Source organism: Epinephelus lanceolatus, chromosome 2, assembly GCF_041903045.1.
Source record: "Epinephelus lanceolatus isolate andai-2023 chromosome 2, ASM4190304v1, whole genome shotgun sequence".
In the NCBI taxonomy this organism is placed as follows: Eukaryota; Metazoa; Chordata; class Actinopteri; order Perciformes; family Serranidae; genus Epinephelus; species Epinephelus lanceolatus.
This window is the reverse complement of record NC_135735.1, coordinates 33,229,923-33,248,133: the sequence shown is the minus strand read 5'-3', so window position 1 is coordinate 33,248,133 and position 18,211 is coordinate 33,229,923. Positions and strand designations below refer to the sequence as shown.

Here is an 18,211-nt window from a genome sequence, read left to right as displayed (position 1 = left end):
CTATTCACAGAAATAGCACATCTAGCTGCCATCTCATTTCATTTTTTAACCGGGAAAGCAGTGGTGTTTGCTTTTGTATAATATATAATTGACTGTGTAAACTCATTAAACAGCAGCATCAACAGTCTAATTAAAAAAAAAAACACACATTCACCCACTGCACACATGTACAACTCATAATTACTGAATTAATTTAAAACACTGGAACACACTCCTGTGTGTGACAACAGGCAGGGTGTAAGAAAAGTTGCGCTGATATGATCTAGTGTATGTGCAGCCTGGGCAAACATTGTATAATCATAACAGTCGTGAGTCACCCAAGTGTGAGCCACAGGAAAGAAATACACAAGTTAAACAGCTAGCATTGGATTCAAACAAAACCATCTTGCTGGAGAACGAAAATATCCCCTCTATAGTCCCCTGGCTAGAATCTGTTTTTGATTAACTTGAGTTCCTGTGGACTGAGTTTTCTTTGAATATTACACAGACGGCGGCGATGACGATGATAAATGGACGGGGTGCAGTGTTACCTGGAACCTCTCGTCTGTCTCGTTCTCTCCAATCTGGCGCAGGAGGTCTCCACTGGCCTGGCCGATGCTGCCTGCTGCTGTCAGCACAGTCTGTCTGGGCTGCATGCGCACACACATATACACACACACACGCAAAGACACACACAGAAAACCATCGGGATGTGAAACTGCATTTGGACGCCTGGTTGGAAACTGCATCATCTTGCATCTTGAAATATGGCTTCTAAGTAACCTGTAATGTGTTTTACTGTGCTGTATGCTGCATCTAAAAAACATAAGTGCCATTTGAGTACTGCACACTGCACAGTGCCTCACATGTTATCAGTTTTAACAAAACAATTATCACATTTCTACACCAAGACAAAGTTAACTCTAACAAAGAGCCCACATCTCTTTGTCTTACTACCCTCCAGGATTCCAGTTATCTTCCCAACTACTTGCATGCATAATGCACAAGTGCATATAGCTCAGATTGCCCCACAGCTAAATAGACCTGTACATTATGCAGATTGCCAACCTACAACTGTACAGTACATTAACCTCTGAATGATACTTCCACAACAAAACAACAACAAACTCTTAAAAGACATCAGTGAGAACATTACAGTCCTATTAAGTGTCCTTTGCAGAGATTTTAAGCAAGTTCTATTTCCATAAAGGCACAAACTGACATTCAGCCTCAGCCTGAGGTCTTTATTAAGACCAACACGGACAATTCAGTTAGCTGACGCCAGACAGCAGTGGAGGATGTTAATATAATCAGGTGTAGTTTGGAGGAGCAGGAGAGAAACTGTATTATAAAGAGATCATACATTGTCTCAGAGCAGAGGTACTCCATGACAGATTTGATTAACTTTTTAGATTGTCAATTTGGATATAAAAAAACTTTGTGTAGACAACCAAATACACACAAAAAATCTGGCATTACAAGTAACACAAATGGTGAAAAGTTTGCTTGCTTCATGGGCTCAAATCCAGCATCAGGCTTCACTTTAACACATTAGTCTCCATTTTCTGTCTCTTTTTATCCACGCTCTCTATTCGTGTGCCCTCACTCTCCATTTGGTTTGGGCTCAATATGGCGTGTAATTTTTTGTCTTCCTTTTACAATTCTATTTCTACACTAATATCTCCCATTATGTCCTTCAGGCTTTATTTGCCACACTAAACTTCAACTTTAAAGCAAAGTACATCCGCCACCTTTAACATGTCAGATAAACAGAGGGAAGGGAAAGAAGGGAAGACTATCCTAAACAGCTGGTTTTAAAAGCAAAATGAAGACAAGAAATGTTGTTATGATACTAAAATGTACAGTATAAAGATATACTATCATTATCTCAGGGTGGGGGCTTCCTTCGCTCACCTCTCCAGAAGCCGGCTCCACGGCCTTCAGCAGGTCAGACACGGCCCCTGCCAGTGTCCTGGCGGCCCTCATCAGGTCATTACCTCCGCCCACGTCATCTTCCATCAGTGCAGCCAGCAGCTTCACACCCTTTGACATTTCTGTCAGGTTGGAGGAGATGGTGGTGATGGCGCAGCCCACGGCGGTGTAGTCCGTGTCAGTTGGATCGCCTGAGTATAGTGAGAGAGGACAGAATAATAAAGGCCATCAGATAAATAGAGTCTTCGAGAAGTGAAGTGAATAAAACAAAGCTTATCCAAACCCAAACAGAGAAAAATGCCACTGCACTCCGGTGTGTCTTCTTAAGATTCACAGACTCTTGTAAACAGCCTCACCATTCAACCAAGAGACAAAAATGTTTTCCTTTAACTGAGATTAGAGACTGCATAAACACATCAGTCAGAAAAGGAAAATAAGATGAAAAAAGTACAGAAATTATAGGTAAATTCTTATCACTCCAAAGCACAGATAAAACAAAAAACAACCGATTTATACTTGGAATGGCTCAGAATGGCAAAAAGTCAAAAGACACCTTCACCAGTCCATATTAACCAAACCACAGCAGGATATGGGGGAAGTATTACACTTCATACGGGCTCTACGGTGATGTTAACGAACACCAGACTGACGTAAAGTATCTGCTTTAAAGTCACTAATTGGCCATATAATTTTAACTCTACAGAAAAACTCCTAAAATGCACTTCTTAAACTGTGGGCACAACTTAACACTTTGGCTGGTTTCATTAAGCATTCCTGAAAAGCTTTAGATCAATCCCACAAAGGCTGTGCAACATTGCTTGTTTCATTTGCAGTGAATTGCTGTAAATCCAGGCCTTGATATCTAATTAACAATACACAATCTGCTGAGTCATGCTGGTGCCACTGACCAGCTGTGAGGTTGACAACGGAGGCTGTTCCTGCAGTGATGGCGTCGACCTGGGAGTGGATCTCGTGTTTTGACTCATCCATCTTGTTCTGGACCCACACCTTGGACGCCTACGCACACACAGGGAAACCACACCAAAAGTCAGTACTTTGCATGTATAAAATGCACCTAAACATGGCTGTTATGCTGCAGACAGCACTATTATTTATAACCCTGTATGACTATGATTTTCACTGAAAGCATGCATTTAAATATATGTATATAGTGTGTGAGGGTTTCATACCATGTCCTGTCCCAGTGGTGGCAGGTTGTCGACTTCTCCTAGGTCAATCTGGGCCTTCTGCACAGCTTGCATACTGGTGTTGATTGTTCCCATCAGAGCCTGCTGTGCTGAACTCTATGCATACAGAAAGACAAACAGGTTAATTTCACACAGAATGCAGTCTAGAGGGATATTTTAAGAGAGCTTACAAAGGGAAGATGATTGGCCCCTTTGAAACTAATTTTTATTCTGTGTAGGAAGGAAAAAGATGACAATACTGTCTATTGGATCAGCTCAAAACAAACTCTTGTGTTAGTGGCTCCTTTAACAGGACTTCATCAGTGAATAGAAACTACACAAACATCATACTGAGAGCCATTTTACTGTTCTTACAAGCGGTGGCATGTGTCCACGGTGCATCTGACCCATTGTGATCTGCTGTTGAGCAGATGGCATGGTGCCCATGCTGAGCGACTCTGTGCCAATGGAGCCGGAGCGGATCACCCCCGGCAATGCCACTGAGCCATGCTCCGCCCGGCCCACACGATTAAACTGCTGCTGAAGGATGGTGGACCTGCAGGCACACAAACAGGAAATTAGTGCAACATTTAGAAATGTTATGGGATAATCACTCGTCTTTAAAATACCATGATTTTCAAATGAAGTCCTCTCAAGTCAAAGTAGAATGGTACATTCAGAATAAAAACAATTCAAACATTCTCTTTTAGAGAGTCAATCTGGCAAGTTACATTAATTTATACTAATTTAGATTCAGATCACGCCGTCATTGAAGTTTACAGCTCAAGCTGAGAAAATCGCAGTTAATGTGTGCTTGGTTGATAAAGCCTGAGACTCGCAGGGATCCATTTAAATTGCGCAGTGACCAGCACAGAGAATGAAGGCTTTCCAAGCACACCTGCTAATTTTATTCATATAGGCTCACTGGCATTTATCACCAAAGGGAGTGAGGTGAAAAATAAATCAGGGGGAGTGGTGATTAATTATTATCCCTTTCAGCCACTCAAATTACTTGTCTCACAGCTTTAAAAAAGCTGTGCCAATCATGTTGGAGCATGATGATGAAAGTGCACCAAATGTTCTCCAAGTAGGAAAATGAAATAGTTGTCTGGATGCCGAGTGGCTGCAGATTTGTGGGGTGAGGTATTTACATTTAACCAGAGACAGATGGCGAAGATTCTAAAAATTAAATTTACAATTGTGCATGTCACCCAGTAAGAAGCTGTTCTGCCCTACAAAGCCCAAATGCAGAAACTAAATATGAGGTCAAATAATGAGTTAGAACCATATGTGTTTTACAATGTAAAATGTCAATATGCCATGGAAATCTGTAATTTTAGAGAAAAAAAAAATAGCATGTACAGTTTGCAAAACTACAAAACTGAACTAAACTACACTGTTGAAGCTAGCTGCTAACATAGCAACAGCTAGCCTTAGCTACGGTTAAACCAGAGATATTGGATGAAGCCAGATACCCCACTCAGCTCACTTCCTGATTCAGTGATGTCAGCGCCACGCCCCCGTAGGAGACCTGCGGCAGCTCTGAATATATTGTCATCAATGAGGAAAATGAACGTGATCACAATTTATGGTCAATTCTTTCGCCTTATAGTCACTAAAGTAAATATTGGGTTCGTTTTCCACAAGCCACACATCTTACCAACATTCTGACACTAAAGCTGCATTTTTCATCCGCACAGATCAAGAGAAAATTAACTTTGTTTGAGCCCTGTTCGTCTCAGAAAACAAGTTCTCATGAGATCTTGTGATCTTGATAAACAGGCGTTAAAATCACAGTTAGCTTACAAACAGTTAGCTTACTTATTTACCGATAGTAATAAATCAAAAATGCCCAAGCTTTGTGCAGCAATAGGCTGCAATAATAGGAAGAATGTATTTTCATTCCACCTGCTTCTCGATCCGCATACACAGACATCCACAGAGCCTCTGTTCAACACGGTGGTGGGGAGGGGGGGGGTGGGGGTTGAGGGAGAACAGGCTCTGATTGGAGGGAGAGCTAACCACGCCCACTTAGGAGACAGGAAGAGTAACCATTTTCTTAACATTGGATAAGCCTACAGTTGGGTATCTTGCTTCATCCAATATCTCTGGTTAAACATACCCACTCTTTCCTACCTGTCTCTTGTGTCCCACATAAATAAGGTAGTAGCTAACTTAAAATAGCCAGACAACACTGTATAAGCTAGCTGCTAACATAGCAACAGCTAGCCTTAGCTACAGCTAAATAAACCCACTCTTTCCAACCTATTTCTTGTAACTGTGAAATTTATTGTGACAGTCTTCACATTAGTAATCCTGTTGTGTTATCCCACATAAATGAGGCAGTAGCTTACTTAAATTAGCTAAACCACACTGTTAAAGCTAGCTGCTAACATGGCAACAGCTGGCCTTAGCTACAGCTGTTGTGTTATCCCACATTAATGAGGCAGTAGCTAACTTAAATTTGCTAAACCACACCGTTAAAGCTGGCTGCTGACATAGCAACAGTTAGCCTTATCTACAGCTAAATAAACCCACTCTTTCCGACTTGTTTCTCGTAACTGTAAAATAGTTTTGACAGTCTAACACATTAGTAATCCTGTTGTGTCATCCCACATACATGAGGCAGTAGCTAACTTAAATAAGCTAAACCACACTGTTAAAGCTAATTGCTAACATAGCAACAGCTAACCTTAGCTACAGCTAAACATACCCACTTTCCAACCTGTTTCTTGTGATTGTAAAATGTATTTTAATAGTCTAACAAATAAGTAAATCCTGTTGTGTTATCCCACATATATGAGGCAGTAACTAACTTAAATTAGCTAAACCACACTGATAAAGCTAGCTGCTAACATAGCAGCGGCTAGCCTTAGCTACAGCTGTTGTGTTATCCCACATGAATGAGGCAGTAGCTAACATAAATTAGCTAAACCACACCGTTAAAGCTAGTTGCTAACATAGCAACAATTAGCCTGATCTACAGCTAAATAAACCCACTCTTTCCAACTTGTTTCTTGTAACTGTAAAATAGTTTTGACAGTCTAACACATTAGTAATCCAGTTGTGTTATCCCACATAAATGAGGCAGTAGCTAACTCAAATAAAACCAAGACAAGAACTAACAGCTAAAGTAGTCTGGCAAAATCTTAGCTTACCTTGTCTAAACCGGAGTGTAAAATATTCATCTGTTTAACGAGGTAACACATTTTCTATTTATCAGTTTCAGTTTAGCTTACATGCCTTTAGTTACTGCTCTTTGTCTTTGTTGGGCAATACAGAGTGCTGCACGGATGAGTCCTAAAACCCAGAAATGAGTTAGCATTTTAGCACTCCTGGCTCTCATGCATGGAAGTCAATGAGTTTTTTGAATGTGTTATTGGTTGGATGCCTGAAGTAAGGGCTGTGGTTAACACAAGCTTGAAAGGTTTTTGTTCAACAACATAAAAAAAAACTCAGTAGATACCCCACTCGTGAATTCTGAAGCTTTAATTGTCTTAAAAGTGGCTAAATGAGACTACAGATGTCATCAAGCCGAGCAGCTTTATAGCCTTGTTGTGGTGGTGACGTTGAAGTCATGAGACAGTGGTGTAGTTCGTTTATAGTTCGGTAGCTTAACTTCCGGTGATTGCATACACTACATAAAATAAAAGTGGTGTATATTTGTAAAGATTATCTTGCTACACAAAACGTGTATCATAAACTTGAGTTTGCCATGCAGCTTATTATGTGCAATAATCCAAAATCCAATGAAAAAAAATCCAATTGGAACCAGGGTGATGCTAAGTTCTGGGCTGGCTGACAAATAAATGTCATCCCTGCAGCACTCTACTGACAGAATCATTAATTTAATAGCTGAGTGAGGTTTCAGTGGAAGCAGGCCTGGTCCTCTTTAATGTCTATTCTCAGTTATCAGACCTTATCAGGCAGATCATTTCCACCAAAATACCAACGATTCCCTTTGTACTGCCTCATATGAATGACACTCCCATCCGTTTGCACCTTCCCTCCCACCTTTGCACCATGCATGCTATGCCTGGTTTAGAAATACTTAACAGAGAGCAAAGCACATTTCAGTTTAAGAAAAGTACTATGTTGTTCCTCTAGTCTTCACATAGCCATGTAAATACAGCCCATATAGCTTTTTTCTTTAAGAGTTTGTCATTTCTCTTATACAGACATGAAAAGGGTGATCGAAAGCAAATTCAGATCAATAAATAACTGACAAACTAAAAACAGAGCAAATACACAGTCCAATATGTATACACTAACATGATATACAGACGCAAACACAAAGACACCATCAGCCAAAGAGCTTGCTAATGGAGCAGAAGACAAATAAAAGTGTAAAATAAAGCTGCACTGTGGTTATACATCAGAGGTACGCTGTAACAATGGCAAAAAACATCAAGAAAAAACTGAGTAAAAAGAAGACAAAAAGAGAGTTTTTACTTCTTGACTGTGCGTGAGTATGTTCAGGAAAGGGATTTAACACCAAGAAATGTGGTTGTGTTCGTTTGTGACAGTGGGACCACTAACACAAAGCAGACCGACACTGCGGAGTCTTCCCACTGTGTACTTCTGGAAGACAAAGCTTTGTTTTGTTTTTCTTCAGATAAGACCTTCCAGAGTTTGGCTTGCTATGTGTTTGCAGTATTAAAGACTTCTGCCTTCAGCTTTGCGTGCAAGCCCAGATGAAAGAAAAAAAGAGAGAGGAAAATACAACAATTGCAGTAAATCCTCTCTCAGTTTTAAAGTAGGAAAGCAATATCAATTGAGGCTGGACAGGAAAAAGGGGCTTCAGTTACGCACAGAGAGTCCACCGTGGATAAATGAAGTAATACACATCTAATCAGGAAATGTTCAGATAAGGCCTTTGCTTGTCCAGTGCTGCAAAATTTCCTCACATAATGATTATCACTCAGGATAAAGTCCGGCTGAGGAGGTGTTCATGTGGTGAAATGAGTTCCTGGAAGATGGATGTGTTAGCTGTGGTCAAGGGCGGTGGTGAGGAGGAAATTGAAAAAGGACCCAGTCTGATATTGTGTTTTGAGAGGATAATATGCAATAACTTTGTGTGCTGCTTTCAGCTTATGGACAAACCATCATCATACCTCAGTTTCTATTGGACTATAACACTATCATAAAGGAACTACACTCAAAGGATTAATTTGTACAACTTTGTTGTCCAGTTTTTTATTTCCATTTTCTTGCTTTTGTAAAGCTTTCTCCAGCGCTCGAAATTAAGGCTGTCCCATTGTCCCAAGGGCAATAAAAATAGCACCTGGGATACAAAGATACAGTGTCTGGGACAACAGTATAAATGAAATTATTACGTTTATGCACCATGGGATATATCTCAATTTAATTGTTAGGTGTTAAAATTCAAAAAACGTGACATGGGCTCTAAGCTACGTCTCACATGCGCTTACACACACAGTATCAATCATAGAGAGAGATGTGACGTGCAAAAACCCTGCGGTCATCAAAATGCTTAGGTGGCTAAACAACATCAGCGGCGGCAGCAAAACAAGGAAGCCCCCTGATGAAAGCCACAGTGACAGCCAGTGTGAGTGTGTGTGAGAGACAGAGACCGATGGGTTTAGGGAGGGAAAAGCAGCAAGGAGATAGTGACAAGAAGGATGTACATATGAACTCAAATTTAACTTATTGTTCAACTATGACGCTGTTATAGTGTTGTTGAAAATAGAAACTCAACGTCCATCGCTGTATGCCGATATCAGAAACAGGTTTGCATTTTTGCACTGCAGTTTGCAGTGATGCATTCATTAATCAAACATTTAGAAATGAACAGGAAACATTAACTCAACCAATGACTAAAAGAAGAATGGAAAATGTCTGTGGTCAAACTGCTAGGCCAGGGTTATATCTTTCTTTTCCCCAGATATAAGTGCAGGAAGCAACCAGCAGATCTTCCATGATGGGCCAGAGTGAGTCAGTGTAATCAAGTGAAGTTAAATTGCATAGTTTGTAATAAAACTATATTTATTATGTAAAATGAAAACTATGACTTAAATTTGGGACATCTGTTTTAAGTCTGGGACAGTTGATAGTAAAACCGGGGACAGATGTGGGACACAAAGTTGATTTCAACCCTGGCTTTCTCTATGCAAGTATGTTTTCTACAGCATTGTCCTGCTAATAGAAAGACGTCAACTGTCTCCAGTGACAAGAAGCCCTGCTCGTTCTCTGGTTTCAGCAAGCTTAGGTTGTGAATCTACGGCCGTGCTTGATGCTCTGCGAGGCTATACTTTGGCACTGTGTTGCTTTGATCTAAATGCTAACATTAGCATGCTAAAACTCTTACAATGACACTACTAAAATGGCGATGTTTGCAATTATAACATTTACTATCTCAGTTTAGCATGTAATGTTAAAATTTGCTGGTTTGCACTAAACACAAAGTAGCATTAAGTTTTGCAGGTCATGAAACCAAACACTGGACAGATTGAGTTGTTACAGTACAGAACACATGGAGAACACAAATGTTTGCACCATATTTCGTGGCAATCTATCCAAGAGTTTTTGAGTCCATCAACTCATATCCTCTGAGTCATGCTCACTGCATGGCTGGAAAAAGTCAAAACTGTTTCACTGGTTTTAAGTTACTAATTTACATACTTTTTCGGGGACACGGATTCCTCAAGCATGGTTGACTCCTCATCGCCCTCTAATCCAAAGCGGTCCTTGCTTTGCTTCTGCAGCGGAGAGAAAAATACACCAAATACTGAATCAACAAATATTAAATTAAAAAAAAAAGCAACCCTGATCTTAAATGCTGGCTTTGGTGTCACATAAAAGGAAACCTGGGGCCCAGATTCACCCAGTGATTCAGAGTAGGAAATTGGTCTGAGACTGACACATTTAACGTCTATTTTTAGGCTCTGAATGGACCAGATGAAAGCCACTTAAAGTAAAATGGCATGAGAAAGAAACCAGGAGAAAGCAAAACAGTGTGCACTAGTTTTTGTTCAAGGTGTGCTGCCCTTTGACAGGTGTGCAGAAAAATCTTTCAGTATTTTGAAGGTTTAAGCAAAAAAATTACATATTTCTATCAACCTTCTTAACTGAGGAAAGAAGAGACAGTATTATGCACGCAGGGAACAATTATTTGAGTTCTTACAATGTACAGCTGTCCTGTACTTCTTTTGATTTAACCACAGCTGTACAACACAGCAGCCTGAGCATGTCAAGCTTTAACAGATCTGAGACTTTATCGATTGATTATGATTCATCTGTGTCTCCAGAGATCAATGTCTCACCTTTTTGAGGATGATGTCGATGTAACCGGCAATAAGCTGAGAGATCTGTTCCCCTTCAGTGGTCTGCACCGAGTAGTAGCTCTCCTGGTACTCCCCAAAGTCCTACACACACATACACATAGACATTCACAGTCTAATCTTTAACATGCATTTCACACTGGACTGTAAGGAAAGTAACCACTGAAGAGCTTGTGCTGTACACAGGCTGAGGATTTACTGGGAGGATTAATGTGAATCCATGGAGCCAGCTAGTGTCAGATGAAAACCACACATTGCATTGGGTGACACCAAACTGCTGCAACACGCAGAGAGTCAGATTAAAGCAAGAAGCATCTCGGAGAAGATTTTATGTAGGAAACCGAGCTGGAGGACTTTTCTTAGCAAAGATCTACAGACCTCATATGGGAACACTTTCGCTATAACTCAACGGGGTGGCAGGGTGGCCCCATCCATTTTCTAACAGATCAAAAAGTATGACTCCTTTAATGTTAGAAGGACAAATCATACCTCTGAAACCATTCTGAACCCCTGCGTCACAAAAACACATAGCCCAGACCACAAAACACTCTGCCGAATTAACAGCACGACAGAGAGTTTGTTAATTTAACAGAGATAGTACATTTGCGAGATCTGCAAGATTAAATCCATGTTGCTCATTGACTCTGGGTGCTGACACAAAGGAGAGATATTGACAGGGAAGACAAAAGAGTCTGTTCAATAACTGAAGTGTACGAGGGAGTGAAAGGAGAGGCAGACTGAGCACTACGGTGATTGTTTTACGGCCACTGCAGACAACAGTTGGGTTTACTGTGAGCCTGTCCTTCTGATTTACTGCTAGGGATATATATGCTCAGTGTAGACTGAATGATAAAAGATAAAATGAGAGAACAAAGCCAGGAGTACCGAAACCTTGTGAATTCTGGTGATAAATCCTGGTGGATCAGCCTCCACTCAGAGATACGATTTCTGCATGTGTGTCTTACCAGGGTGAAGCTCTTGGGTGACGCTGCCCACCTCTTCACGGTGGTAAGCGGCCACTCCTGCACCACATCTTTGGTCTTCTCGTCCACCCTCATCACAGACTCTTTGGTGATCCCCAAGAGCCGCGGCACCAGCTTGTTCTTACTCTTCATCTTTTCCTGCAAAAACATGAACTGCATTTAATCCTTCAAAACTTTTAAAAAACTAACACTTACATAATTTTGCAACCATTGTTGGATGAAAATACTGACAACACATCATCTGGCAATGGCTGATGACTCAGAGATCAAAAGTGGTGTTACAGTAGGTGCCAATGCTGAACAGGTGTCAACCTATTATCTCAAGCTTTGGTTAGTAATGTGATAGTTTTGCTCGTACAGTCGGGCAGCAACTTGTTTGTTGGATTTCTTATTTTATTTTCAGTCACAGTTTTAGAAAGTGGTCTGACATTAGCAATGGCTGGGTTTAACAAAGCACACTGTACACTGGAACACAAACGTCCTTTTCCTCTCAGTTGGAGGAGATGTGCACTCTTTGCTGTGTGTGTAAAAAAACTGTTTTTCATTCTTCTATCACTTCTGCACTAAAATGAATACTGCACCCACCAAATGACCATTTGTTTATCAAGTACTCACCCAGTGCTGCACTGAATTTGTGAAAAAATACTTTGTTTTTCACACGTCTCAACTAAACAAAGAATCCAAGAACATGAGAAAATTCTTGATGAACTGCAGTCATAGGGGGGCCGCCGTTAACAACAGCACGACTATGTCAAAACATCCATTTACAAACTGTATAATCCAAGTCTCATTTATGTAGTTGTATGCTTAGTACTTTCCAAACACATACAAACCTTACTATTTAAAACTGAACTTAGAGAGAAACTCATCAATGCTCTCTTTAAAGCCAGACTCCTTTGACAAAAACAGTAATTTTACCTCACTGAACAGGAGCTGCTGGTCTACTGCTGCCTGGATCAGTTAGTTTGTTTCTGTTAATGTGTGACTTTGCTGAACCCGAACTAACCTTTTAAAACACCAAAGTCTCGCAATAATACAAAAAAACCCTCATGATCATGGTGGCAGTAGACCAGCAGCTCCTGTGTTCAGTGAGGTAAAATTACTGTTTTTGTCAATGGAGTCTGGCTTAGAAAAGAGTTTCACCTTAAGTCAGGATTTAGCCGTGTTTGGGAACTACAGATGATACGACTGGATAAATGAGACTTGGATAATACTGCAAGAGATGCGTGGGAGTTTGTTAATGAATGTTTTGATATAGTTTTGCTTTTGTTAAACCCGGTCCCCCATGGCTTTAATATATCAGGAATTCTCTCAGTTTTTAAATTCTTCATTTGCAGTGGAGGCATACGAGAAAAACAGTTTTCTTCACAGATTAAACGTAACACATGTTGAGTAACTGATATGCAAATTATCATCTTGGTGGTGAGGATTCCTTTAAGGAAATCAAACTTCTTCACAAGATCTCACAACAAGGAGTTTTCTATATAAACTTAGCATAAAAAGCATCAAACATTTCGCTTCATTTAGATGAAGTACAACTCATTAATTTATCCTCATTTGAATTTTCTTTGAGACATTTTAGTTTTATATAATGTTTTGAATCCATAGTTTGTATTTCATCATTTATTACTGTTTTGATGGCTGATTTTATCCTTTTAACATTCACTATGATTCATCACAATCCTTTACACTTCTGGCAATGGCCTTGTCCATTCTGTGCTCATAACACTGCCCACATTAGTAGTAGGACCATCATTACCCACCATAGTGCAACAGGTAGTCTCAGTTTGACTGCTGGTGACCATGCTCATGACCGTTTTATAATAGCAACATGTTATATCTAATTTTTATTGTCTAATGTATGCAGGGCACTTGTGCAAAAGACTCACTCTTATTGGACCACAGTGTATAAATAAAAGTAGAATAAGCCAACAGGCCGCCAACCCCCATGATGCATACAAACCATTTTAAATGTCAATTGTATTCCCCTCAGCGAACAATTCATTGTCTTTCATTTTCATATTTCCCTGCCTGCTGAGAGAATTACCCAAATAAAAGGCATTTAGAGTAAAAGGCAGATTAACTGTTCAAGCAACAAAATTTAAATTCACAGGCCTGGCAGCTTGAAACTCTAATTTTGCTGTCACGCTGATCTGCCAAGATGGGTATTCAACTGTCTAACCACTTTTAAAAAAACACAAAACTTTTCCCAGTTAGTAATTAAAGCATTATGTCTTAATCATGTCTTTATCTGCCTGTCAAAAACTCTCAACCTCCGCCTTGTATTCACTAAGCCTCCAGTGTCATACTCCAGTCGCTCTCTGAGCTTACAGAACAGCTGACTTCTTTTCCTTTGCCTTGCATGGACAGAGAAAGCGTTTCTTCAGGAGCGGCAGTCGGGGAGCAGATGGACAGACCGTGATGGGCTGTGACGTGAGGGCAAAGGGGTGAGTTGTGTAAAAGTCCTGGAGGGTCTGTAAACTCTCCAGGGCCTCCAAAGGTTATGGGTTAGGGACTATAGGCTGCATTTTTTCCAGGGTTATTTTTAAGATGTTTCTGCTCCACTGGATTACACTCGAGGATGACGGAAACGACAAAGGTGAGCAGAGAAGATGTCAAGCTGATCAAGGGGAACACAGACCCGAGGCCAGGAGGTGGGACGTGGTTTAAAATCTGTGTGTTTTACACTTAGAAAGAAGAAAAGGTGAGATACAGCGTGGACTCGCAGGACTGTGGAATGTGTGAGCTACTGCAAATGATGATTTGATGAGGTGAGCTCCAATCTAATAGAGGGGTTGTGTTTTTTTTATACTTCATCTCTACCCTTATCCTCTGGTGCTGAAAGCTACTGATGAAAAGCCAGGAACTGCCTGGCAGAGAGTCAGCACCAGTGACTTTTTTTCCGAGCAATTACCAGAAATGATCTCATTTTCTACGAGAGCTCGGCGATGAAGTCAGAACAGGTGACAAGTGGAAAGCAATTTATCGATGCAAGCAGGGAAGCTTCCCATGACTTTATGCAGGATGTCCTCTTGGCGACAAATGATGTGAGGGTAAAAAAAAAAAAAAAAAAAAATTGGCAGCAAATTGCTCGTTTTCAGCAGGCATCTCGCTGGCAGTTGGACTTATTTGATAGAGTAAGTGTCCCAGGTTTGCCTGTGCAATGTCTCCTAGTCTTCCTCATTCACTCCACTTGCTCCCCATCTCGCTCTGAAATAACCTTTAGTGGCACGCTCGGCTGCACAGACAACATTTGGTTTCCTTCTCGAAGCACGCTGAACAACTCCCAGCAGACAAGGTGCTGCCGGTGTGCATTTGAATGTGTTGGTGAATGAGTGAAACAGAGAGGAGACGTAAAAGATGTAAGAGGAACAATGTATGGCATGCAAATATCTAAGGGCTCCTTCTTTTTTATACTTCGGAAATGAATGGTTTGGTGGTTCATCAAAATAGGTCAGCAAAAAAAAATTTAAGACTTTTTTTTTTTTTTTTTTTTAAACTTTTTGCTTTATTAGATAGTACAGCCAAACATAGGCAGAAAAACGGGAAGAGAGAGCTGGGATGACAGGCAGCTAAGGGCCACGGGTCGAAATTGACCCAGGGTCGCTGCTAAGGACTCAGCCTTATGGTCTGTGACACCACGAGCAGCAAAGCTACAGCGTGGTCAGCTACATTGTCACCAAATGGCCAGTGAAGTGTTGCTCAAGTGCTTGTTGACATAGTTATGCTGTGGTCAGATGAACATAAGATTGGCTGACAAAAAAGTTGAGGCCAACTCAACTTTGATTTGTAGCATGCCACCCTACAAGTGCGACAAGTCTCATTTCTGAACCACCTACAAATGTTCCAGAACGCTGCTGCTAGGCTGTTAACCAGATCCAGCAGGACAACACACATTGCACCCATTTTACATTATTTACATTGGCTTTCCATCAGGTTTAGGATTGATTTTAAGGTACTTGTTCTTACATATCGAGCCCTTTGTGGTGAGGCATCTGAGTACATCTGTGACGCTCTCCATCCCTATATTGCCAGCAAATCTCTTAGGTCGTCTGATCATACCCCAAATGACTCCAAGGTCCGTCCAATCCCCTAAAGTTAAGAGTCTGTGTGTCATCCTGGACAGTACATTGTCCTTTGAGACCCACATCACTAATGTCACTCGGTCTGCATACTTTCATCTACTAAATATTAATTGTCTTTGCCAATCACTTACACCTCAGAGCGCTGCTATTCTCGTTCACTCTTTGGTTAAACTCATATCACCATCTACCCACTTGACTACCATGGGTTATAGAGCCTTTTTACGCTGGCGTGTTCGGTCTGATTTAATGGTGACACACATATTGAGACTTGCACTGATGATGATTTTACAACCAGTATTTATATCTAAGATTTTTGTCATTTGATTAACTTTTATTGTATATTACGGACTTGTTTGATTTTATGATCTACAGATACATTGCTGCTTGTTTTTTTTAACTGTATCTTGTAAAGTGTCCTTGAGTGCTTTGAAAGGCGCCTATGAACAAAATGCATTAATACTATTAGGACTTACTGACTATTCCCCACTGGACTAGACTGAAAGCAAAAGGTGATTGTGCCTTTAAAGTCGTGGCTCCAACTCTCTTCCATTATGAGTCTACAGTCTGCAGTTTCCGTAGAAGCCTATAAAAAGCAACTGTCGACCCATCATTTTAAAATGGCCTTTGTCCCACACTAAGATGTCCAGTGCATGTTCCTTGGAGCTTTTTCTGGGGGCCTCAGCTGCCTGTATTTGGTCTATGTTTTCCTCTACTTTTATTTTGTGGCTTTTGTTTTTACTTTTGTATTGCCTTTGATAGCACTGATTGTATATTTTTATGGGCTTCTTTTGTAAAGTACTTTGTGAATTTTATTTCTGTAAAGGCGCTATACCAAATTGATCTATTATTAATATCATTGTTAAGTGTCAGGTATCCCTTTGTAGCTGTCACCAGCTTCCACTGGAAATGACTTGCAGCCTGTTGCTTTGTCACTGGTAGCCTGATCACAGCAGTACATGGGACGCAAGCCTTACCGGGTTAAGTTTTTAACCAAGATTAAAAAGGGTTGAAAATGTGACATTTGCAATTAATAAAAATACTTTTTAAATGAATTTTAATTTTTTTTTAAAAAATATATTGCACATAGATATTTACTTTTTTTAATGTCACTGGGAGATTTTGTTTTTACTATCCCCCCCAAAAATACTAGCCTGAGTGTCAGACTGAAGCTCCCAGAACCTTCAGTCTGACATCGCCTCCATTGAAGGTGATTTACAAGGGGGAGGGAATTTGATTTTTTCCTAACCAATCAGTAAAGATCAACGACTCACCCAGAATCTGACGTCATTAGTATCCATGCCTCGGGGGTGCCGAAAACAAGCGAGCATTGCCCATTTAAAATGTCTCCGTCATCGTGCACGCCCAGCTGCATCGCCGCTAAATCCAGTTTAGCAGCTTCCTTAATTTGGTCCTCCATTAACGCGAGTAGTGGCGAAATACCTCGATAGCATCGTCAATGTGGTCTGTAGGATCTGTAGCGGTCGCCATTGTTGCTATCCTCACCAGTTACCCACTGGCGGACAACTTGACATCAGCGTGGCGCTGATTGGCTAATCACTAGACCCGCCCCCACCCCCGGCGTTCATTGGTCCTTCCATCTTTTGGACGAGATAAATCGCAAAATCACTGCAGTATGCCAGACCAGAGATGCAAGCCTACTCAGTTGAGTGGGCGGGGTCTATGGTCTGGAACCAGGCTACAAAAATACCCTACCTGCATATTTTAGGGCATTTTCCCATTATGGTTTGGGTGACATGAGAAGCTTTAAACGTTCAGGTGAATACAGACAATCTCCACACCTGCTACATACTGCCCTCAGCCTCTTTATCCAGTTAACACCAACACCAAAGAAAAGATTTCACACTCAGGAGATAAAAGGCTCTGACTACATTTCAACCAATTCCAACATCTGCTTCCCCCTTTTTTTAAATAATCTTATTTTAAAAAACAGGAGAAAGAACCTTAGGCTAGATTTTTCACTTATTGAAGGTAGATTATCTTTTCATTGAATAAAATGGCGTGGTGGTATTTCATTAAAATGGTGTATTTTTGTGAAATGACAAAAATAAATGTTACAACTTACCTTGACCAGGAAGAAGGAGACACCGTACGTCCGCAGGGACCGTGCCAGTTTGACATACTTCACTTTTGCTTCTATTTCTGTCATTTCTCCACAGTTCTTGTGGTCCTGAGGGTGAGATTATACATGTATTCAGCATCTGAACAGTTGGTGCACAATTGTCAAATGAGTTAAAACAATCAATATGTGCATTTTATAAAAGGGTAACGTGACCACACCTGGAATATTTTCTTCTCTGCTCCTCTCTGCTTGATGTATTCTTTGGGTAGAAACTCCTTCAGGCTAGAAAAAAAAAGATTCACAGAAGACGCTGAAATTCATACAAAAAGCATGAACTCACTTTTTCTGCTACAGCCTTAAAACTCTAATGAAAGGTCCATTTTATAAACTCCCAAAGCTCGACTTAGAACATGAATACAAATGTTTCGGTAACACTTTACTTAAAGGTCAGGTCTATAATGCATTATTAGCACATTTATAAGACATTATAACACATTCATAAGGGTTTATAAACGTTGGTACAAATGTTAATAATCATGTATGACAACTTATAACAAGGTTTATAAAGTATTATAAGTGGTTACATAATGCATTATAAATTCAGCATTCATAATGCTTTATACTTCCATGCCAAAGTGACGATAGTGTTTGAAAGAAGAATCTG

At 40.5% G+C, this 18,211-nt stretch overlaps 1 protein-coding gene across 3 annotated transcripts in view; it reads right to left on the bottom strand.

The window, feature by feature from the left end:
- Positions 1-18,211, bottom strand: part of LOC117251962 (talin-2) — a 120,145-nt gene that overhangs the window by 42,989 nt on the left and 58,945 nt on the right. For all 3 annotated transcript variants that reach the window (XM_078160862.1, XM_078160872.1, XM_078160870.1), the window contains 10 exons: positions 17,766-17,829; positions 17,551-17,655; positions 11,365-11,520; positions 10,382-10,483; positions 9,741-9,817; positions 3,474-3,654; positions 3,102-3,215; positions 2,820-2,928; positions 1,894-2,102; positions 531-629 (listed from right to left, as the gene is read on the bottom strand). In XM_078160862.1, the coding sequence (XP_078016988.1) occupies positions 531-629; positions 1,894-2,102; positions 2,820-2,928; positions 3,102-3,215; positions 3,474-3,654; positions 9,741-9,817; positions 10,382-10,483; positions 11,365-11,520; positions 17,551-17,655; positions 17,766-17,829 (1,216 nt within the window). The remainder of the gene's footprint in view (positions 1-530; positions 630-1,893; positions 2,103-2,819; positions 2,929-3,101; positions 3,216-3,473; positions 3,655-9,740; positions 9,818-10,381; positions 10,484-11,364; positions 11,521-17,550; positions 17,656-17,765; positions 17,830-18,211) is intronic.